The sequence below is a fragment of the Macrobrachium nipponense genome, chromosome 11 (genome assembly GCF_015104395.2).
Source record: "Macrobrachium nipponense isolate FS-2020 chromosome 11, ASM1510439v2, whole genome shotgun sequence".
In the NCBI taxonomy this organism is placed as follows: Eukaryota; Metazoa; Arthropoda; class Malacostraca; order Decapoda; family Palaemonidae; genus Macrobrachium; species Macrobrachium nipponense.
Genome location: NC_061087.1, coordinates 10,290,842 through 10,315,094, shown reverse-complemented (window position 1 = coordinate 10,315,094; position 24,253 = coordinate 10,290,842). Strand labels below are relative to the sequence as shown.

The 24,253-nt window shown below is 40.3% G+C and overlaps 1 protein-coding gene and 1 long non-coding RNA gene across 4 annotated transcripts in view; one reads left to right on the top strand and one right to left on the bottom strand.

Annotated features, from left to right (window-relative positions):
* The window catches only part of LOC135221946 (uncharacterized), a 407,988-nt gene that overhangs the window by 139,509 nt on the left and 244,226 nt on the right, over positions 1-24,253 (top strand). The gene's annotated exons all lie outside the window — the stretch shown is intronic.
* Positions 1-24,253, bottom strand: part of LOC135206173 (glutamate receptor ionotropic, kainate glr-3-like) — a 42,897-nt gene that overhangs the window by 1,105 nt on the left and 17,539 nt on the right. The window contains exons 3-9 of the mRNA XM_064237813.1: positions 23,663-23,761; positions 10,954-11,265; positions 10,402-10,505; positions 10,001-10,174; positions 8,946-9,157; positions 5,816-6,033; positions 4,448-4,707 (exon numbers count right to left, since the gene is read on the bottom strand). Coding sequence (XP_064093883.1) covers positions 4,448-4,707; positions 5,816-6,033; positions 8,946-9,157; positions 10,001-10,174; positions 10,402-10,505; positions 10,954-11,265; positions 23,663-23,761 — 1,379 coding nt within the window. The remainder of the gene's footprint in view (positions 1-4,447; positions 4,708-5,815; positions 6,034-8,945; positions 9,158-10,000; positions 10,175-10,401; positions 10,506-10,953; positions 11,266-23,662; positions 23,762-24,253) is intronic.

Sequence of the window (24,253 nt, the reverse complement as noted above, 5' to 3'; positions counted from 1 at the left end):
GCAGTTTCTAGTGTTAGTTGGACTTTATTGGACGCTTTCTGAACGATATAGTTCTATCATCGGGAAACAACAAACATAGAAGTGAGGAAGAGCATATTATGCCAAACTTATGAAATGTTGATCTATGAAGGGGGAAAATGGTGGTGGATGTTGCTGTAGCCATAACAAATCGCGGAAAGCAAAGTATGGCCGGTAGGGTCTTGGCAGCTGTCGGTGTGGGTACATTTCGAAGATATTTCACCGTAGGTAATATGAACAGTTCTTCATATTACAATTTCATGGGAATTATTTTCTTATTATAAACAGAGGGCTGCGATGATCCAAAGTCGTGAGGGGTTCCTTTCAAAATCTTGTATCGAAGTGCTAATCACTAATAATTTTCTGATGAGAAGGAAACCATTGGCAGTGTTTCTTAATGACACCATCCTGGGAGTGGGAGGCTTGACCTCCTCAACAGACGATTCACGGCCATCCTGGCATATCCACCTCGCCTTGGCAAACGAGTATGTTTAGTGTAACAGGATTATCCCTTGGAGTTTAGCTGGATGAAAGACAACATTATTATTAAGAAAGAGATGAGGGTTCTCGACCCTAGATCCTTCTGGATAATATCTTGGATCTAGAACGCGTTGGCAATGTCTCATCGACATGACTGTTAAAGACATTACCCTTAAGCAAGTTAACGAAGGTAAAAGGTTACCATCGAAGCCATATTCATCCAGAAGCATTTCATTACCTCTAAAAAACTCCACTTCTGGCCTGATACCATCATCAATCATTCGAACTTGAGTTTTGTTTACTATATCCTGTGTGGAAAAAACTACCTAGCAAAGATCGGTACCATTCTGCCAGACGAAAAGTTTCAGAAGATCACATGGAGTCCAGTGAAGGATATTTAGTGCCGTGTTGTTTATGAGCAACCTGGCGTTATGCCAGTACGGACTCTTGTGAACTATCTCATTCAAGTGGTCAGTGCCATTAAAACAGGAACAAACTCCCAGGATAGTTAGGGCCTGTGACCCAGGCTAATTGTACGTGAAAGTGAAAAACTAAAAACCTGGAAATCCTCATTATCTTATGGATTAGGCAGATCCACATCCGACCTATCAGTTGGCAGAGAGGTTGGTACAGAGCCTGATGCTGTTCAACAACCCCTGTTGCTGAATCGCCTACTTTGCAAAGTTTCGGAAGCTATCAGCAGTAGTAACTTCAGAGCTATCATTGCTTACCTAGATATGTATGAAGATGATTCTTGACCCATGTCAACATTCCTGAGGAGACTAAGACTAAAAATCATCTGTACTAAAGATTCCCCTTCAGATGGCTCAGGAGCTCAAAGCTATAGTGACCCTCTACTATTAGTGCCACATAAAAACGGCTCTAGACTGAAATGAGAAGATAATAAAAAACTTCATGACAGCCAGTGTCTAAAACCTGTTAAATTGTTCTTTAAAATAACGTTGTCCTATATCCAGCCGAAATCCAAAGGAAAAGCCTAATATATGTACCAAACATACATGCCAAAGTGAGGATTGTGAATTCACCATGCTTCACATGTCAGTGATGACCAGGACATGAGAAGTTTAACCTACCACATTCGTGATGGTGCTTTTAATGGGCACTACAAATATAGACATGACCTGCTTACCAGAGTCACTATTACCTGACACAGAGAAACTCGAATATAAAAGAAACTCCCTGACACTGTATCCTTGAAGTTCTTGGCATAAAAGAAAGTAAACACATCATGAACTTTACATACTTTTACAATATGAGAATGGGCCCACACCAATAGCTTCCAAGACCCCATCACCTTCACCATAACCATTCATTTTGCTATTTCATCATCCACCACCATTCTCACTTGACCATCAACTTTGACACCCGCCTCCACATTCTCAGCATACATGTTAATTCTTATGCCATCATTCTCATTGGTCAACATATACGCTATACCTCATAACTTTAGCATAATACTGCTGTACCTTTTTTGTGTTCATTCCTTATTGATGATAGAAACTATGTTGTTCAGAAACATCCAATAAACTCCAAATAACTCTGATCAATGTAAATTTTTTATCATTGAAACCCTTGTCTCTCGCTACATTTGTGTGTGAAACGTTTTGTCACAGATTTACACTATATTTTTGTAATCTCAAACACTGTCATAATTAACACACGGATATCGAAGGCACTATACCTGGTGAATAATTTACACTCAAACGTACCCATACATGATCATGGCTCCTGACCTAACCAGGATTGGTACCCATATCTTTTTGTGTTAGAGAAATTATAACAGTGACTAGATGGGATATTCAGATATTTAAAAACGATATATATATATATATATATATATATATATATATATATATATATATATACATATATATATATACATATATATATATAATATATATTTATTTATATACACACATATATATATATATATATATATATATATATATATATATATATATATACTGTGCCTTACGAATAACTTACACTCAAACTTAGTCATATATGGTAACGACTCCTAATCTAACCATGATTCAAACTTATACATTTTTGTGTTGGAAAAATAATAACAGTGACTTGTTGGGATATTCAGATTTTTAAAATGCTATGTCATTTGTCAAAAATCTATTCAAGTAATTTTAGATCTAAATAGAGTAGGGGTAGCTATCGATATTTTTGTTTTGGTTTATTCTTCTGGGTAAAATTAGATGCTTCGTTTCGTCATTCCTTATCGAAAAACTCCCCCTCTAAAATGTTAAAATTTTCCCTGACTTGACAAAAACTTTCGCAATAGTGTTTTGTAAGGGAGTTGGTTGGCCCTAACTAGTGATTGCTGTTTTGCCATTGATGACCCTGTCTTGTTCCGTTCTCTAAGAATGTGATGAAACTTGAACCAGTATAAGTTATATTTATGAAAATAGGGACATCGGGAAAATTTATGCTTTAGAGGTGCAGTGAGCACCAGTTAGTTTTTTATGTTTGGTTTTATCATTTTATTTAAATAGTAAATAAACTGTTAGATGGCCAGTGCTGCCAGTAGTGCTTTATTGGTTTAGTTTAATCGCTTTTACTCTGATAACGGACGTGACAGAGCTACCAGTAAAAGAACAAAGAAGCCATTCGTTATATCAACCAACTTTCTTGTATACGATCATTGTGAAAATATTTGTATGATCTGAAGTAAACTTTTTTTAAAAGTTTTATTTCGTTCTCACAATTGAGAGTTAGAATTCAAAAGCCGGTTTATTTTAAGACAAAAAAGATATTTTTAAAAGATTCAAGCGAATATTTATATATGTACAACATATGTGAATTAGCTCGTAATCTTTGATCTACGTACATAATATTAATGGTGCTTTAGTTCATGATATTTGAATTTCCAACTTTTTCAAAATCATAAATATCAAATCTTATTTACGTATCTTTTGGATAATAAAGTTTTCCCTTCTATATATTCATATTTCTCTCCTAATGAGTTTAAAAGTGTTACTATCAGTAAATATAGCGAAAAAGTAATAAAATGTTCGGGATTTGAGATAGATGGTCTAATTGCTTATCCCTAGAACGTTTTCCCGAAATACCTCTACTACGTCGGAAATCATAATGAGTAAATATCTACAGTATATATTAGGAAAGTTCGAATAACTAGCCATAGGCAATTCTAATGAATTATATATGCAGTATTCATCAACTATTTATTAATATGAAAATCTTGTGGTACTGAATAATCTAATAGTTCCAGTGCCATGCCATTAGACTAGTCATTCATAAATCGGTTAATATCAAAATCTAAGAAATTCTAACACTCAATAAGTAGAACGTAACTCGGTTGCGTATCTTTACAAACGAGGGCATATCCAATAACATTTACATTTAACTAAACCGCTAAGCTGAATTGTATAGAAGACAAGCAATAACAAGTGGATTTTGATTCAAAGGCCTACTAAATGTAGTACATTTACTACATAAGTGAAGGATGGGGCACATTGAAGTATCTCCGTGTAGTCCCCGTAGAAGGGTATTGTTGTCAGTGCATCACTTAAGGATCTTTGCAGCTTCCCTTCGGCCCCTAGCTCCAACCCCTTTCATACCTTTTACTGTACCTAAGTTCATATTCTCTTTCTTCCATCTTACTGTCCACCCTCTTCTAGCAATTGATCCGTAGTGCAACTGCTTTGAGGTTTTCCTCCTGTTACACTGCTGAATGATCTCATAGGTCCAAGTGCTTAGTCTTCTGCCTAAATTCTATATTCTATTCTATTCCTTCAGAATAGTTTCGCACATTGATCGTAAAACCATTACTTCCGCAAAGGTTATTGCAATAATCAAGGGCCTAGTAGAAAAGGTCCCGTTTCCTGCCAGCGAGCAACAGCTGTTATCTACCAGGCTTGTCGTTATGACTTAAACGTATTTTATCTCTGCTACTTACACCTTCTGAAAGACAGGCGTGAGCGGAGACGACTTCTTTAGGGCGACGGTGAACTGTGTGGGGAAGTTGGCGTTGGGCAAGAGATAGACCCGACACTCCTGACTGTAACGGTAGAGGAAAGCTTTGTCAGCTGTCATGTAAACGTAGTTTTTGTTGTCCAAGACCCGCCTGAAGCCATCTTCGTTGGTAGAAGCCAGGTCGACCAGTTTTCTTTCGTGGATGCCCTCCCAGATTTTCCTGTAGGCGTCAATCGTTGAATCCTTGAGGCAGACAGACAGACAGACAGAACTTTAATTTCATACTTGCGGATATCTTTTTTTAACCCAATTAGTTCTTGTGAATATAGTTTTATTCTAATATAGGCTGTATAAAATTCTGCTTTAACGTGACTTAGTGAATTTTTGTTATATATTAACGATAAGGGCAACTTTTTACATGTATAAATGACTTACGCAAGGTAATGATTGTTTAAAATTAAGGCTAGTCTTATCCTTCCCAAAAGTATTATATGGTTGCATAAAGGAGGAAAGAATTGATCAGATGAGTAGTACGGTTATGAAGCTTATTCTTTATTATATATATATGTATATACTAATACGCAAGAATGAGCAAGATATTAAGTGTAAAATCTTAATTTTGCTAAGTCCAAATACTAGGTTAATTCTATTTCGTTATGATAGAAAAAAAATTAAAGCCCTGTCTTGCGTAACCTACTAATATAAAATTTGGTACATTTTCGACGAGTTATACAACAAATTGTTTGGCGTCAAGGCTAACGTTTTCTATCATCCTTAGAAAAGAAACCCCGTCATTGTAAATAGGGAAACTAAATTAATTGTTAAAGTCAACCGAAATAAGTCTTATTTTGAGAATGTGAGATTGAAAGTTACCTACGATAAATACGTGCATGTGTACATGGGTAGGTAGACACTAGATTATTGTTATTTATGTTATAGAGGTAATTTTGAGGTTGGGAAATGAATGAATGGAATTCGAACAGAGGAAAATTAAGTACCGAAGGCGTTTCTTAGACGAAAGTAGCCAATATGAATTTAACATGAATATTTCGTGTAATTAAGTCACTGTTGGCCAGGACTAGAAAAGGAACGCTGAAAAGAAGGTTGATGCTGAATCTCTCTGGATGTTGCCTCAAACATGAATTTAAAATTATTTATTGCAATCCGTAACAGTTCGGCGATAAAAGTAAAATAAACAATACAAAGATTTCGAAGGTGATGCCCCATTAATCATTTAAATGTCGCCATTTTAAATATATATATATATATATATATATATATATATATATATATATATATATATATAGATATATATATATATATATATGAAAAGGCCTTGAATAATACGTACCCTCAGATATTCATCGATGGAGATATGCTTTAAGTACCCTAGCTGGAGGTCAGAGCTCGAGGCTACATCAAGTAGGTTCGAAACCCGAGGGAGTGGGGGACCAGCCGTTAGTCCAGACATCAGATCACTTGTGTAGTGGACAAGAAGGAGAACTTGAGTCATCAATGTCGTCAGAGCGATTAAGCGGATGGCTGTTCGTTCTAGGGGAATCGAAGTACCTGACGATCCAATTTATATGAAGATTTTATTACATAGTATATTTTCACGTGCGTTCGCGACATTTAATTTAGTGACGGACGGTAATTCATGGTTAGTGTTCTGAAAATAGTCAGACTTTTCCCGAGCTGTTCACCAGATGCCAACAAATATAGAGGTTTTCATTGTACTCGAAAAGTAAAACCAAGGATTTTTAACCGTCAGGCAGATAAGTCTGTATTTAATCAGATCCCGTCTTAACTTTATTTATCAGATATACTAACTGTTTAAGTAGCTGACCAGTAAATACACACGAGCGCGAGCGCGCGCACACTACACACACACACACCACACACACACACATATATATATATATATATATATATATATATATATATATATATATGTATGTATGTATGTATCTATGTATATATATTGAGAGATAGAGAGCACAGGGTCCATCAAGCTGGAGTCACTGTTTTTATAACTTTTTCTTCCAGAAGCACGAACGTGTTTTCTTGGTCATGCAAAATTTCTGTCCATTGGCGCTCATTTGACAAACTTAAAATTCAAGATGTCTAATTATTTTCATGTAACGTGTATCACCCATTGCATGTCTACATGTTGAAACAGTCTTGATTGTTGATTAATCTAACCTTGTGCCGGCATAAGCTCTTTCCCAGCTTTCATGTTCGATCACAAGTCCCAGGACAAAGTTCGCCAGAATTTTAGCCACCATGTAAGAACGATGCGAGTGAATTGAATTTACATTGAAATACCAGCGGGAATATTATGACTCACGATAAAAGAAAAGAAAAAAAAGTAAAGCTATCACGGACGAAATTGAATCCTTGACTTTTCTGAGAAGACGAAATGTTCATGTTTCTCCGATGTAATTACAGTTTTATTCCACAAACCTGAAAGCCGGAAGTATATTGTATTCCGAATGATTAAAGCACAGACATGTGAAATTCTTAGTGAGGAAGTGAAAGGACAAGCTTGAATATAGTTTGAAATGACGAGGGAGAAGAACATAACTGAATTGAGTGACAGATTATTATTTTATCTCTCTCTCTCTCTCTCTCTCTCTCTCTCTCTCTCTCTCTCTCTCTCTCTCTTTCAAGTTACAGTATACTTTATTATATCGACAAGCATGTACTTTCATATCAACTGATTTGGGTGTGCGACTCATATCATTCGTCGATGTATATATTACAGTAACTGTGATTTTGAAAATAAAGTACGCGAAATCTGCATTGGCAAAAGATGTCAGACAGAGCATTTGTTTGCCTTGAGAAGTATGCAGATTGATTAAGGGAAAAATAATTAGATGAACCGTGCCATGTTTACGTATTATTTAGTTTAATGAAAGCCAGGAAATACGTTTCGGGTACGTGCTTTGAATTTTTTTTCTACTGATGATTCTTTCCTTTTCCCCACTTTCTTTGAAGTAGACTGCATTCCTTTGAAGGATAAGACCTGTGTTGGAACTAAATCACTTAAAACGAGAATAATCCGCATGATTTCTACACTAATTTCTTCCGGGCGTAACGTACAGTCACAAGCTTAAAAAGAATAGGGACATTATGAAGTCCTTTTGTGAATGGAAATACCCGAGAGTGGTGCAATAATTGGGTGAAAGATAGGCTCACGGGACCTGCCAGTCGCGAAGTGATTAATGTATACGATGCGTCGAGGAATAATTAAAGACCGCACCTGTCTTTTCCCCTAACATACAGGCCTCGTTATTGGTTGGTTGTAGGAACCATTGTTATTGCCATAAGCGCGGTATTTTATTTCGTTTTTAAATAATTTGTTAACGGATTTTTGAATAATTTTTACTTATTCTGTGAGATTTTCTAGATGGATTTTCAATACACTTTCTATTCTTTGCGTGTAAACTGAGCAAAGATTTTGGATGGTCATTGGCAAAAATCTTGCTCTTTTTAAGAACGTCCTTCATTGACGTAGTACAAGTGTAGTAGCCTGCGGTGGTTACCTAGAACTGAATCTAGTTTTGACTTGACGAAACCTGTTCAGCTTTGCATAGCTATGTGGCTGCCAGAGTGCATATATCGGATTTGTGTGTCTGTGTGTATGTCTTTTAAGGTGTCCACAGAAGTGTATAGACAGAGAATTTTGGTTTCGCAAGTACGGGGCCAGCAGGGGATTAGGTAGAAGATAAGGTCTAGGAAAGAGATTAAAAAAAAAAACTAATATAAGGAGCTAGTATAAATGATTTTTCTCTAGATACAATTATTGATGGCGATTTTGTGGCAAATATAGACTGCTTCAAAATCATAGATTTTCAACAGGTAGAAAGAAGTAGAATATAAGAAAATCTGATATCAGTAAAGGTTAATACTGAGACTGCTATGATAATTTTGACACGAGTGTACCAACTGAAATTTCAAGAATGATTGAGGCTTCATTCGATGTGGCTTTAACCACCTTTGTGTGAGACGCTGCATTTATGGGTTCTACATTGGGCTAATAGTGTTAGTGGGACGTACTAGTCAACATGAGTTCATCTTGGCATTTTAAGTAGTAAAATATCAGACATCTTTGCATTTTAAGTAGTAAAATACTAGATGTAATGATAAAGATATATTTCAAGTTATACGCTATTACTAAAAGTTTACACACGCGCGCACACGCACACACACACACACACACACACACACACACACACACACATATATATATATATATATATATATATATATATATATATATATATAATACTATTTATACATATAGTGTGTGAGTGCTTATCATCAAGAAACATTAGCAGGCGTTTCGATTCTCATAAGTAAAGAAACAAGCAGATATATATAAGAGAGTATTTCCTAACTCGCAACCAATTATGGATATACACGTTCACGAACTTTTGCGTAGCTGCATATATAAATTGTATGCGTGTACGTGCAGTTACCTTGTCCGAGGATGAACCCGATGATGGTGAAGGAAGCTTCGGAGAAGACGAGGGGAGAGGGGAAATGAGATATTTTCAGGTGCAGGTAAAAGAGGATAGTGACCAAGAGGATGAACACCGCAGTGACGATCCACACCAAGAGGGAGAACTGCTTCGTGTAAGCTCTCCACATGTAGTCGCTGTTCGAGGGTCGTTTCATGTACATGATATACCTGCGTTTACAAAAGTGAAACAGATAACAAATGTATGGTGGGGTGATAAGAGATGTTAATTTAAAGGAAAGAGAAGAATGAAATATAGTTGGAGGACAGGAATTGAAGATCGTATACAGTAGATAATAAGAGGACTGGTAAAGGACCGAGTGAGTAAAACCATCGAGCAGATTAAAGCTTGCATGATGAATTTTGTTAAGTGTTTTACTGGAGAAAGCTGTACTGGGTGAAAGTAAATGTGGAGAAAAGGTCAATAAGCATAACTTCATAAAAAGAAGGATGGTGTATGAAAAGAAGCAGTCTTGGGTCAACAGATTAAGAAATTTGTGAAGCAGTGGATAGAAAGCGTTACATAAATGTGAGAATGCTTGTTGAGGATGTAAAAGGAACAGTTTGATTAAAGGCAGACAAATGGAAAGCCGTCAGGAATTACTGGGACTTCATGTTAGAAACTGTGGAATGGTGGTAGTACTGCTATTCATTACAAACAGATAAGAGCTATTACTTAATTAAATGGTAAGGGGAATAATGATGGTTCTGATGTGATAGTGGTGACGGTGAGAATTATCGAGGCCTAACCTCACTTGATATAGTAGATTTGGGGTTTATAAGTCAAATGTGGATGACATGAAAGGAAAACGTAAGCTTTATTTTCATATCAAGGTCTGAAATCGTAGAAAATTCAAAATTACAAGGCGACAGAAACTATCTGTTCATTTCTAATATCCAAATGTTTCTCCATGTAATGATATCAAAGAATGGTTAAAAACCTTTCATAACCAGGCACTAGAGTAGAATGGCAAGATGCCTGCGGTCTTTTATTCATATTTTCTCTTATCTTACTTAGAATATCCGACCCCAATAGGGAAATCCACGGCCGAGCTCCGCTTTTTTGTGACATCAATTGAGGCCACAGCGATGTCCGCCTCGTCGTTGTAGACCTCGCCGATTAATCCATTCCATTGGCCGTCCACCAGGGACCCGTAAGCTCCATCTTCTACCTCGTAGCAAGTCGAACTGCGATCGGGTCAAAGGCATATTTGCCATATGAGTTTACATATTGCAAAAGGCCTTTGCAAAAAGAAAGTACTACATGCATATAACTAAGGACTGCTACGACCCATGTGTAACCGTTATTACTGCTGAAGTAAATGTTTCACTTGAATGCGATCATTATATTGTTATTATTGAAAATCATTTTCACAAGAATTTAAAGTTGCCTAGATTAAAAAAAAAAATCTCACGTAAAGTTCATGATTGCTTGCAGGTGTGTGAAAATTGATCCGACGATCCCCGATACTCGTTGACTGCCATCTTTTTCGCGAACTAGCACAATGAATGGTTCTTCCTGAAAGAGTAACAAAATGGATTACTAGATTTAAAAATTTTATTGTTGTATTTACAAATAATAGTATTAGTAACACTATAATAACGAATTTAATTCCCTGTAATCTCACATTTTTTGGAGTTTGGCCCAAGGAACAGCAACGTTGACCTTTATCAAAATTTTCGGTCACTTTCAGATATTTCGGTGAAAAAAACAAGAAAACACTACAAAATAAAATAATCTAATTTTGCTCTTTGTAGGACCACATTCCCATCTTCTTACAGTTTCGTCCTCATTTGCATAATTATACAAATAGATCAGTTTTATTATTCTAAAGAAGGTTCCAGATTGAATATTAAGTACAACTGCAAGATTTTAATGAAATTGCTATGACAGTCGTATAGTGTACATTCAGTAACCTGCCTTGCTGTGACTCTTGTAAATAGAATTAAGTGATATTATGAGTTACCTGAAGAGTTGTGCAACGGAGATGCAGTCCCATCAAGTCCGTACGTCTGCTGAAGGCATCGCCTACCATCGCATACATATACCCATGTCGTGATTCAGCGTACCTTGGGGCAAGCCCCATGGTATTCGAGTCTTTCTGAAGGTCAGCAAAAAACTCGAGAGCGACCCCTTTTGGTACGGGAAGGTCCCCTGGTCTTCTGTGGACCCAGTGTCCTAGCCTCATTACTTTCAAGTCGAAGTTCGGGGACACGTGGTAGGCTTCCCACAAAACTGCAGATCCACCATCCTCTGTATTGAGCGTGGCTACATTCACCTGTCAAGGAAGGTACTTGTTTCGAGCAGCTTATTCTATAATCTTAGAATTCGGACCTCGGAAAGCTTTATGCCATATTCAATACACACAAGCTAAGCTAAAAGGGATTTTGACGTAAGGAAAAATCTATTTCTGGGCGATTGGCTCGTGTCGCCAGCGAAATATCCTTTAATCTATTATTTCTAGGGTAAATGTACTAACACATACCAGAGAATAAATAAAATAAAGAAAAAGGTCAGTATAACTGACTCGCTCACCCTCCAAGAGGGTGTCGGTATGAACACTATGGCGAGTGAGACCACTACCACGAGCCAAATGCCAATAGAATTCTCCCACTACAAAATCCCCCAAGAGGAGAGCCGTCCCACAGAGTGGGCAGCACTTACTACTACTACTCCATCCCATGCTGCCGACTGCTGCGTCTGGTGGCCATCTGAAGTTAGCAGACAATCTTGGCGATGGGATGGGTAGGGCGGGATTTCGCTGGCGACACGAGCCAATCGCCCAGAAATAGATTTTTCCTTACGTCAAAATCCCTTTTCTGGGCTCAGCTCGTGTCGCTGCGCGAAATCGTACCAGAGAAATAGCACAAGATTGTAAACAAAATCAACAAAATAAAAAGAGGTCTCAATTAAAAGATAAAATAAAAGTAAAAGAATATAATTGCTAATAAAGATACATATACACAGTGATACAAAATAGAAATATTGCTTAAATTACACTTAATTCTAATAATATTTCTTAACTTAAGGTAATTTACATATATACAGGAGTAATATGTCATATATGTACCAAAATGGTACCTGTGTAAAGCTATGTATCAAAAAATTCTAGAGCAATTAACATAATAAGTTGAACAAAACAAACTCAACAATAATAATATATAAAGGAATGTATATGACTTAATATACAAAACCCGTAACCATTACAATAAGATGTATCTCCTAGCATAAAAATAAGGAGATGACATCCACGAGATCAATATCCATCATCAAATGTGAGTGTCCCTAGCAAAAAAATAAGGGACACCCACCACCACATCATAAAAGCAGCTAAGACACAAGGTGACCGTAAATGAACCAGGCAGGAATAGAACGAACTGTTGGGTGAGGCAGGTAGAAAGGAGGACTGGATCTTCTACTAAAGATTAGTTAGAGTCAGGGGAAACTATGTTCCCCGCTGCAACTGCTGAAAATTTCAGAGCTTCCAAGGACTTTAAGTAATGACGTTTGAACACTGTCGGCGATTTCCATCCAGTATACTTTTTCAACTCATCGAAGTTCATATGTTGGAAATAGTTAATTGAGGTGGCTACTGCCCTGACATCATGTGCTTTTGGGAAAGAGTCAGGATTGGCTTGTTTAATGAAGTACAGGATTTGTTGCCTGATGCCTTTAATAGATAAAGTGCCACCTTTTCCTCTCTTAAAGAGAGGACCCGATGAGGATGAGGAGGTCCTAGATAGAAAGGCTCGTAAGGCTGAAACTGGGCAAAGAGATACATCTTGTGGAAGGGGTAGTACCTTCCATAGTTCCCACCTCATCAAAGGATCTTCATTCTTAGCTATAAAGCTACGTTCCGGAGAAAGTAGCACTTCCCCTGTGGGAAGGAACTGAATATGATCCGGATCTCTGGATAAAGCCGACAGTTCTGAAATTCTAGCTCCTGAGGCCAAGCTTAATAAAATAGGGTTGGGTTTTTCTTAAGAGCATTATAAACGAGCATGTGTCATTATTGGTTTCTGAAGCCAGCTTTAGAACATCGTTTAAGAACCATGATACTGACGTAGGCCTTATAGAAGGTCTAAGTCTAGCACACGCCTTGGGAATAGACGAGAAGTAGGAATCTGTCAAATCTATGTTGAACCCAAATTGAAAAATCTTTTTCAAGGCTGACTTGTTTGTCGTAATTGTGCTAGCTGCTAAGCCTTTTTCAAATAAGGATCTGAAAAAGGATATAGCTGAATTGATTGTCATGATCCTAATATCTGATTCTTTCAGGAAGGTTGCTAACTTTTTGACAGCAGCATCATACTGTCTCAAAGTTGAATCTCTTTTATCGGATTCCAAGAAGAGAATATTCTGAGGGTCAATATTCGCATCCCTTTTCGCTGCAAACTTCATGAAATCCATAAAGTTAGGGTTTTTAGAATCCCTGAGGAAGCGAACACAGTCTTCGTTTGTACTGACTGGGAGAGCCTGGGATTGGGGATCCGAAGAGGGCGAAGACCCAGTTCCAGAATGAGAGGGTACCAATTGCTCTTCGGCCAGTCTGGGGCTACTAGAGCCACTTGACCCTTGAATGTCCTGAGTTTGTTTAAGACCTTCATGAGAAGATTCACTGGAGGAAAGACATAAATCTTCTCCCCAGTTGTTCCAGTTTAGAGCCAGGGCGTCCGTGGCATAGGCCAGAGGGTCCAGGTTGGGGGCCACATAACACGGGAGTTTGTGGTTCGCTTGAGATGCGAAAGATCCACCTGTAGACCTGGAACTCTCTGAAGAATCCATTGGAACGAACTGTTGTCCAGTGACCATTCCGACTCTAGAGGTACTGATCGGGATAGAGCATCTGCTATGACGTTTCTCACTCCAGCTATATGAGTGGAGGAGAGATGCCAACTGAACTTGTCCGCCAGGGAGAAAGATGGCTATCATGACATGATTTAGATGACGTGACTTGGAGCCTCCTCTGTTTACACAATGTACTACCACTGCGCTGTCCAGGACTAGCTTTATGTGGGAGTACTTTGGTGGACGTAACCTTTTTAGAGTCAAGAACACTGCCATTGCTTCCAGTACGTTTATATGGAACTGACGGAACTGAGGTGACCACGTTCCTTGAACCTTCTTGAACTGGGAATATCCTCCCCAACCGCTTAATGAAGCGTCTGTGTGGATGGTGATCCCTGGTGGAGGAAACTGAAGGGGCACTGACACCGACAAGTTCTTGACTTTCGCCCACGGCCGGAGTCGATTCTTTAGAATCAGAGGGACTGAGGATAATTTGTCCCTGGACCTGACATTTGCTCGTGAGCGCCAGATTCTGGTTAGGTCTTTCAGTTTGGCTTTCATTAGGATGTTCGTCACTGATGCAAACTGGAGAGAACCCAGGATCCTTTCCTGAGATCTTCTTGATGCCAGTTTGTGACTCAGAAATTGCTTGACTGACTTCGCTATTTCCTTCCTTTTGGATGATGGAATCGACAGAGTATGGGAGGATAGATTCCATTGAATGCCTAGCCACTGAAAGTTTGACTCTGGAGTGAGTCTTGACTTGGTCCTGTTTATCTTGAAGCCTAGATATTCCAGGAACTGAATCACTTTCAGTGTTGCTTTGTTGCATTCCTCGACTGTTGAAGCCCAGATCAACCAATCGTCGAGATACGCTACTACCATAACCCCTTGCGATCTGAGTTGTTGAACTACTACTTCCGCCAGCTTCGTAAACACCCTGGGTGCTACGTTGAGCCCGAAAGGAACTACCTTGAAGGAGAATGTCTGGTCTCCTATCTTGAAGCCCAGATACGGACGGAAGTGTCTTGCAATAGGGATATGATAGTAAGCGTCTGTAAGATCGATAGAGGTGGTGACGGCCCACCGGGAATAAGGTACCGCACCTGCAGATGTGAGCATCTTGAACTTGTCGCAGCGAATGGCTAAGTTTAAGCGGGACAAGTCTAAGATTACCCTTCTTTTTTGTGAGCCTTTCTTTGGCACGCTGAACAAGCGTCCTTGAAATTTTAACCTTTTGACTCTCGCTATAGCTCCTTTCTGAAGGAGATCCTCCGCATACTCCGTCAATTCCTTGGAAGGAAGTTGCGGAAAGGTCTGGATGGGGGTGGGTTCGCTAACCAGCTCCAGCCCAGGCCTTTTGACACAATGCTCTGAGCCCACTTGCTGAAGTTCCACCGGTGGCGAAAGTGAAACAGCCTCCCTCCTACCTGAAATTCCTCATTGGTTCTGGTAGCCTCCTCGGCCTCCCCTGAAATGTTTTCCCCTATTAAAGGGACCTCCTGATCCTCTCCCACGAAAGGGTCGCTTACCTCTGCCTCCCTTACCCGAGCGGTCATACTTCTGTGAAGCTTGACCCTCGAAGACCTGGTTGTAGGCTGGAGAGAGGGCGTGTAAGAGTGGGGCTGAGGCTGAGGGGAGATAACATAAATTGGCTGCGATTGAGCCTTTGAGGTGGAAGGTTGGGCTGTTTGCACCAAGGGAACAGCCGGAACTTGCTGAGAAAAGCGTGGCTGCTTTTTCTGGTAGGGCTGGAAACGTCTAGGTTTCCTTTGAGCCTTACCCTTACCGGCTAGATCCTGTCGTCTCTTGGCCGTAAGACCCCAACGGTCCTTAAGGCTCTGGTTCAATCTCGTAGCCTCTGACTGAACCTCCTTCACCATCGCTTCTGGGAAGAGGTCTGCTCCCCAAATGCTTGACGCAAGCAACCTATTCGGCTCGTGCCGAATAGTTGCTTCTTGTAGGACATGTTTCCTACAATTCGTCCTAGCAGTGGCAAACTCAAACATATCTGACTGTACCGTTTGAGTCAAAGATTTGGTAAGAAGCTTGAAGAGCGGTTCCGACCCATAGGCAATGGTAGCCACCTCGGTCATAGCCATGGAATTAATGGACCTGGCTAACCGCGATTTGGCATCGAATTCTGCCTGGATAAGGCTATCTGGAAGCCTAGGTAGCTTCTCACCAAACTGCTCCATAGCACAGTCCGGTTTGAGTTTGCCAGCTGAGAAGGTGTTAGGTAAGTCTTCCCACAATTCACCGGCTGAAGGAAGTAAAGGAGATGTAGGATCTGCTTCCTTCAGTTGAGGCATGGGATCCCCCTTCTGGGCTGCTGGAATGGTAGTTGTCGCGATCTTTGTCAGGAAAGGGAGCGGGGTACTCTCATCCATCGTAAAGATCGTAAACGGACTCTTGAAAGGTTGGATTTTCGTGTTAGAACAATCCATGTCCTCTAGACACCTGAGCCATTCTCTCTGAGCCTGGTCACGTGAATAGAGGACTGTCTCCTTTGGTACTTTATCATCCCGGGTCATGGCTGAGGCGGTGAGCCTGGCGTAGCCGATGAACGGAGGCTGAAGGTCTTCCGGGTAGAACTCGAAGTCCTCAATCCTCCGAGTTCCACATTCCGGGATAGAGATGAGCCCGTCTTGGAAGGGGGCGTATGACGCTACTCTCCAAGGGTTGTTCATTGAGAACGGAGGTAGAGAGTCATACGGGGGAAGTTGGGCTCCACCTGTGTTGAAAGGTGGAGGAGAGGCTAGAGGAGCTTGGCTCAGTCCGGCTATAATGTTGTCCTGAGAGGTAATCCTATCCGACAACCGAGAGATCATTTGTTCCATGCTATTTTTCAGAGACCCAACCAGATCGCCCACCTGTTGTAACAGACCAGCGTTGGAGTCCAAAGCCGGAGCTGCTGCGGAGGTGGAAGGGTGGCCCTGAACTGGAACCATGGGTAACGGAACTGACGACTCCGCTGGAGTGTGAGATCTCTCCCTGGAGGATTTATTCCTCGAGGACTTAGAGCCGGACCCAGAAGCTTTAGATCTCTCTGCTCCGGGATTCCTAGCCGGAGACTTACGAGAAGAGGATGACGCCGAAGCCGTCTTCTTAGACGACGACGACGTCTTCGTCAAGGATTTCACTGCTTGACCCTTGACCTTGGGTCTAACTGAAGCGTCAGGAGAAGTATATAATTCATTACCCGTAAAGCCTTGGAAGGATGGAGAGGTTGCAGGAGTAGAAGAAGCAGTTGCACCCAAGGGTATCCCTTGGGTGTCCAACTTACCTACCTCGACCAACAGGTCGTCTACACCTACCATAGGTTCCACATTGATATCAAGCGTCGCGACTTCCGAGGAGATGTCCTGGCCTTGGTCTGTCAACGAGGCAGCCAGCTGTTGCTGGATGAAAGCGATAGTCGGGGCCGCCTCTGCTGGGTCGACGTAGCCTGTCGCCTTGCCTCCGGGGAAGATTAGTACCGCCAACCTCTTCTCAAGGATGTAGGGCATACCCTTGGCGGCGTTCTTCCCGAAACCGCCGACCCAGGCCCGCAGGGTTGCCAGTGCGGTATCCCTCACAGCCGGAGCCTGGAAGAGAGGGTATTGATTAGATTTAAGAATAACTTAAAACTAAAACTAACTTAAAGCGTAACTTAAAATTATAGGGGCTATAAGACCCCCTGAATTTTTCCTTAAGTTAGAGTGATTAATGTAAAAACTTAAGCACTATAACAAATGAGGACCAGTTATCGGAGTTGGTAATACTTACCCAGTCTAAGAGCTGGCTCACCAGATCGTAACAGATGGTCACGTCTCGTGGTACCAGACCTGGATGTCCCCGTGCGGAGTCGCGCATGGAGCATGGGACCGGCAAACTTCGTGTCCACCATGGGTCCTGAAGTGTGGCGGCGCATCCCGGATGCTCACAGTTGGTGGTCTGTAAGTGAAAAGACACATGAGTATCTTAAAGACTATCACTTACAGGCTAAAGGACAGAAGAACTCCGTTGCATGCCGGAGCTCGGAAAAAATTTGGGCATAACCCCTCCCTTAATCGCCTGAATAGGCTATAACCCCGGAGGGATCCGGTGAGACAGGAAGGGAGGGGGGATGGTTTAAGGTACTTAAGATAAACTTAATAGTTTAACATAATAGATCTTAAACCTAAAAACTCGAACGTACCGGACTAAGTCCAGTGCGTGGCGGAGTGTTGTAACTCAGCGAGACGGAGTGCTTAGAAGGGACAGACTGTAAGTTCCAGTCCGCCCAGCTGGGTGGACTAGCACCTTTCCGCTGGATGCCAGGTCTCCGGTGGTAAAGGAGCCCTAGTAAGGTGGGAAAGAGCAAGAGGACATACAGACTCGGGCTAGTAACGGAGCGACGGGGTAGCAATGGAGGGGGGAAAGGCCAGTCCCCCCCACCTTACCATCCGGCCGGACCGAGAAGCCGGAGAGGTCGAGTCCAGTCTGGGTCTGTCCCGTCCCTCTACCCCCTCCGCCTGGGGGGAGAGAGGGAGGCAGGCTCGGGTATGCGGAGCGAGCATGGGCAGACCGACCCACCCCCCCCGACTCTATAGAAGAGCGGGAGGGGGGGAAGGTGACTGGACAGGCGTCTGGCTGCCTCGTGATCACGTAGTGACCACGAGGCGATAAGAACAAACAACTAAGCCTAGAAACAAAACCAACTGATCAGAGAGATGCTATCGGGAAGCAACCGAACTGAAGAGCGGTAGCATATAGGCCCAATGGGCCATGACCTAGGCTAAGCAAGCCAGACGCCTAGCTAACCTAACAAATATCATATAATTAATTCAAATGAATAATAAAATGAAAGAAAGAAAACAATATAGTAGGAGAAAAAATCCAGGAGTGTACGACTAACTCGAAGGCAAGTCTACCACTCAAAGCTAGCCGAGGCCGATACTAAGAGCCGTGGCTAGGGTCTGGATGGAAGGAGCCTACATAAGGTAAAAGACATGCATGCATGACAAAACCGTGTAGACCGTACCCTAAACAAAGCGGATAATTAAAATAGAGCGTACATAAGTAAGGGGATGTTCTGGGTATGGGCGACCCAGAACGAACCCACCACGAGGCAGAACCATGCTGCCATGCTTCCGACCTAGAGTTCGTATTTATACCTAAAAAACGGCAAATACGGGCTCAGGGCCGGAAAAAACCAATTAGCAATAAACACTGAGTACTTAACTTAGCTGCTGCGATGGCTGCACGCTCCATGGTAAATAAATCCAAAGGAAAGGGCACAAAAAACACCGAGTAAAAAATGGCACGTGTGAATTGAGTGCGCTAACTGAAAAGGATGGCCACCAGAGGCGCAGCAGTCGGCAGCATGGGATGGAGTAGTAGTAGTAAGTGCTGCCCACTCTGTGGGACGGCTCTCCTCTTGGGGGATTTTGTAGTGGGAGAATTCTATTGGCATTTGGCTCGTGGTAGTGGTCTCACTCGCCATAGTGTTCATACCGACACCCTCTTGGAGGGTGAGCGAGTCAGTTATACTGACCTTTTTCTTTATTTTATTTATTCTCTGGTATGTGTTAGTACATTTACCCTAGAAATAATAGATTAAAGGATATTTCGCGCAGCGACACGAGCTGAGCCCAGAAATTGGATTTTTTAAAGGGTGGGAAAAAAAAGCCCCGTTTGGGAATATGAGTCTGTGCCGTAGTTACGAAAGATTTTCGTAAATAAAACAAGAACACAATCGAGACCTATGCAATAATCATTAAGTGAGTCATTTTTACTGTATTCTTTAGTAACAACTGGAGACCAAAAGTACTAAACAAATTCGTATATCCTTATAACTCCTTGTTTCATTGCATAAAACATGATGCAAAGTTTTATACGAGAAATTTGTTCTCCTGGTAGCATGGAGCCCTGGGATATGTTGCACTAACTGATACCTTCCCTTTTAAGCTCTTTCTGCAATTTTTACCTAAGAACTCAAATTATCATCATACGGGGTAAAGTAGATCATCGTTGGACGAGTGGTTTTCGCGCTCGGCTGCCAATCCGGTGGTACGAAGTTCGATTCTCGTCTCTGCCAACGCAGAATCAGAGGAATTTACTTCTGGTGATAGAAATTCATTTCTCGATATAATATGGTTCGAATCCCACAATAAGCTGTAGGTCCCGTTGCTAGGTGACCAATTGGTTCCTAGCCACGTAAAAATAATCTAATCATTCGGGCCAGCCTTAGGAGAGCTGTTAATCAGCTCAGTGGTTTGGTAAAACTAAGATATACTTAACCAAGATATAATTAAATGCGAAGAAAGAATTTTTAAGATGAATATAATGTTCTAGAGAGTCCAGAAGCCTTGTACGTTATTGGAACGAGCGGAATGACTACTGGGATTACTTTACCCAGTTAAGTTGAGCATATCTTAGTTTTGATAGACCACTGAGGTGATTAACAGCTCTCCTAAGGCTGGCCCGAATGATTAGATTATTTTTACGTGGCTAGGAACCAATTGGTCACCTAGCAACGGGACCTACAGCTTATTGTGGAATCTGAACCACATTATATCGAGAAATTAATTCTATCACCAGAAATAAATTCTTCTGATTCCGAGAATCGAATTCGGACCACCTGGTTTGTAGTCGAGCGCGAAAACCACTCGTTCAACGGGGAACTTTTCATCGCTATGGCTTGGTCTTTTTTATGTTAGTTACTCTTCGTATTGCTATAAGATTATGGCGATTTCTCAACACGTGGGCAGAAGCCATTGTTTAGTAAGCATTAATACCTTCAGTTCTCATTCCATTATAGATGAATACCTTAATTGTCGTTAATATTCTCTTCTTGATTGCGTAAATAGTCTTACTGTAGTCAGTCTTATAATTTTTAAGTCATAATTCAGGATATCTTTCTGTGTCACATTCTATACACTGGCCCTCACCTTTCATTCCCACTATTGATGGCTTGCTCTCTGTGATATTCATTTAAGCAAGCCTTTCCTAAATTATGTGATTTAAAGTAACTGTTCTCTACGCCAGTAAAAAAATGTATAGATATATGTGCAGTGGCGTCATCAAGGGGGGCCTATTGGGGCTGAGCCCACCCAAAATAAAGTCCCAGGTTCCCCCAAAAACACTGACCCAACACATCCCATAGAAACTTACAGTATCCCTTATCAACATGCAAACCTCAGATATTAGCAATTTAGCAGCTATATCAAATATCCAAGGAAAGTCATAGACCGCAGTCAGGGGATAATTCAGTAAGAAGTATTTCTTTAGTATATACCTAGGCAGCTAAGCTAACTGAATGATTTACAAATTTCATTAAGCCCAGTGGAGAGCATTTTGACGATATTTCAAAATTTCCATGCGTTAACAGATGCTTACTTCATGTAATCCGTTACTTGTTCCTTACACGTACTGCACTCTCAGACTCAGAGACCTGATGAGGCGTTACTATTATGGTTTGTTTACTTCAAGCTCTGTAGGAACGTAGTTCTGTCTGGTATGTAGTAATCTATTTATATCTTGGTGTTACGTGTAATGTTTGTGTAATGGTTTGAGTGTTTGGTACCCAATAGGTTAATTTCTAGGCCCATGATAGGTGCTACGTGATATAATATTATGGATGATAAACAAGACGTGGAAAAGAAGCAAAAATAGTGCAACTGCGTGACATGAAAGTCATGTTGTCGGATTACACAATAGTAGTAGCATGTACCAGTGCATGTAGTACATTTGCCTTGATTAATCTATGGATACTCAGAAATCGTAGGTCTGGTGTTAGTACATTTTTTTTTCTTGTGTAGAAGGCATAGCCTGTGTATTGAAGCCATATAAGATTGTTGGATAGGCTTATGCGCGAATCAATAAATTCATGTGTTGTGTTTTAATGCTAATGATAACTAATCACTATACAAATTAATACGTATGCAATATTGCCATTACAGATCTGATATGTAATGTTAATGGTGTAGCTGAAATCACAAATCTGTGTTATAATTTAAGATACAAGTTATCTACTGTATATCTCAAACCATGAAAAGGTCATCAGACAAATCCCAGGGTGCCATAAGAAAATTCTTTTGCACTCGCACTTCCAAAGATGCGCGCCAAGAAAAAGTGGCTGCTGTTGCAGCTGTTGTAAATGAATCTGAAATGCAGGAAACAACCAAGGAGAGTCACCAAGCCAAAGCCATTCAGATATGTGCAAGTAACTATAGATTAACCAGTAGAAAAGGTTAACTTGTGAAGCCTAGGCTTTTTTTTTTCTTATCCATTTACATATTATGATATTTATGTTGACAATTAAGAATCTAGGCACATTAGGTCTTTTATGTATAAAGCTTCACGGTTTGTGCACGATTGTTAATATTTTTCAATGTAGGCTGTACATTTACAGTGAATGTGCAATACGTTCACAAGATAAACTTGATATACAATATCACGACGCTATGAGATTTTGATGGATAGTCTAGAAGGTTTGTCTAACCATGGAAGATCTGGTGAAGAAAAAGCCTTAGCTAATGGATTCCTACAAGCTATAAATAAGTTTGAGACAGTCTTTCTGTTGATTACCTTTTCTGAATTATTTGATATTAGTACATCCCCACTATCAAAGACATGGCAGAATGAGAATATGGAACTTGCTGCAGCACTTACCATGGCACAAGAAACACTTGAAATTACTAGTGACAAAAGAACAACAGACTACATTTTAACACCATTTGGCAAAAATCAATTGATTTTGCTACTGAGAGAAACATAACTTCAACTTTCCGTTAGCCTTCAAGGAAAAGGAAACCATCTTCACGTCAGGCCAACGAGACTCTTTTGAAAGGGTTGAGGTCCCAAAAGCGTACTGTAAAAGGTCTCTGTATATCCCTATTTTTGACAAAGTACTCAGTTTAATTTAGACAAAGATTTGAGGAACCAAAAAGATTCCTCCTTGGTGTAGCGGCTTGCCATCCATCATCTCCATATTTCTTAAATGAAAATGACTTGCAAAACCTTGCAGACCAGTACTCAATTAAAAGGGAAAGCCTCCATGCAGAACTACTTATTGCTCAGAGAACACTACGGGATGATGTGAAATCTATTCCTGATAAAGGCTTTGGATAAACTGAAACCAATGAAGGAAGGTTTCACCACACTTTGGAATTTAATGCATTTGGCTTTAACTTTCCCTGTCAGTAATGCCAAATGTAAGCGATCTTTTTCTGTCTTGAAATTGGTCAAAACTTACCCCAGGGTATCAATGGGTCAGGAACGATTGACCAGTCTCGGCACAATTTCTATTGAGAAAACTGTAGTGGATTTCCTTGATCTAGATAGGGTAGTTGATAGATTTGCAGCTCTTGGTCCCAATATCTTTACAGTCAAACGCTGGTGAATCCACCACAAGGCGTTTATCTCTAATTTAATTAAGTTAGATGCAATATACTTCATGTAATCAATGTGGTTTATTATTATATTTTTATTTCTTTTTTACGAGATAAATAGCTCCTCATTATTTTATCTCTTTAAACAGTTTTGTTCATCTGTAAGAATGCGTGAAAGTATATATGCAGAGAATAGTTTCATCATAGTATCTCATAGATAAATAAATGTAGTACGCATGCAATACTACAATCTTTTTCACTCCTGGTCATCTATCAAGTTACGATCTAATGGTCACATCAAATATATCAATCTTGTAAGACTCCAGCCCCCCCAAAAAAAAATTTAACCTCTAGTGACGCCACTGTATATGTGTATGTGTGTGTGTACCCTAGAAATATGAATTATACCTGTACCATCTAAGGATGGGCACCTTCACTTCTGAAACTGATTTAAGAAATTTTCTTTGTCTAAAAAAAAAGATGTGTCAAAATACTTCTTAGTTAAGACGTGCGCTGCTCGTGTTTACTTACTCTGCTGTTCAAAGGCAGATAAACTTCCCGCAGGCGGTCTCGAAAGGTCTCGTCAGACAGTAAAAGCCAGTCACCTCTGGCTTCGTTTCCTTTGAAGAGCTGGGGAGGCAAAAGCGAATTGATATTAGGCGTTAAGATAATAATTCTAACAAACACAAAATGGGATAAGTAGATTAAGTGTATTCACAAATAGGCTTGGTATCTCTTTCGAGATTTTGTGTTCCAGAATACTAGCAACAACAACAACAATAATAATAATGATAATAATAATAATTTGAACAGCGGACTTGTATTTTACCAGGCGAGCACTATATCCACTCATTCAAATCACAGGTCAGCGATTGAAATCCATAAACGGGGAGGTTCGTCTTTAACATCTTACTTCCATGTCAGATTTCCTGTTGGTAATGCAATAATGAAAATTTTTATTATCATTATTATTAATCTTTCAATGTTTTGAGAGTTGTTGAATTTCACAAATCACACCCGTGTTCCAATGAGCCATTCTTTAGCAAGGATTGGAGTCTTAAACTTGAAAATGCAATTCGTGTAAAGTGACCCCAGAGAAAATCAGGGTGCCAGCGGATCGAT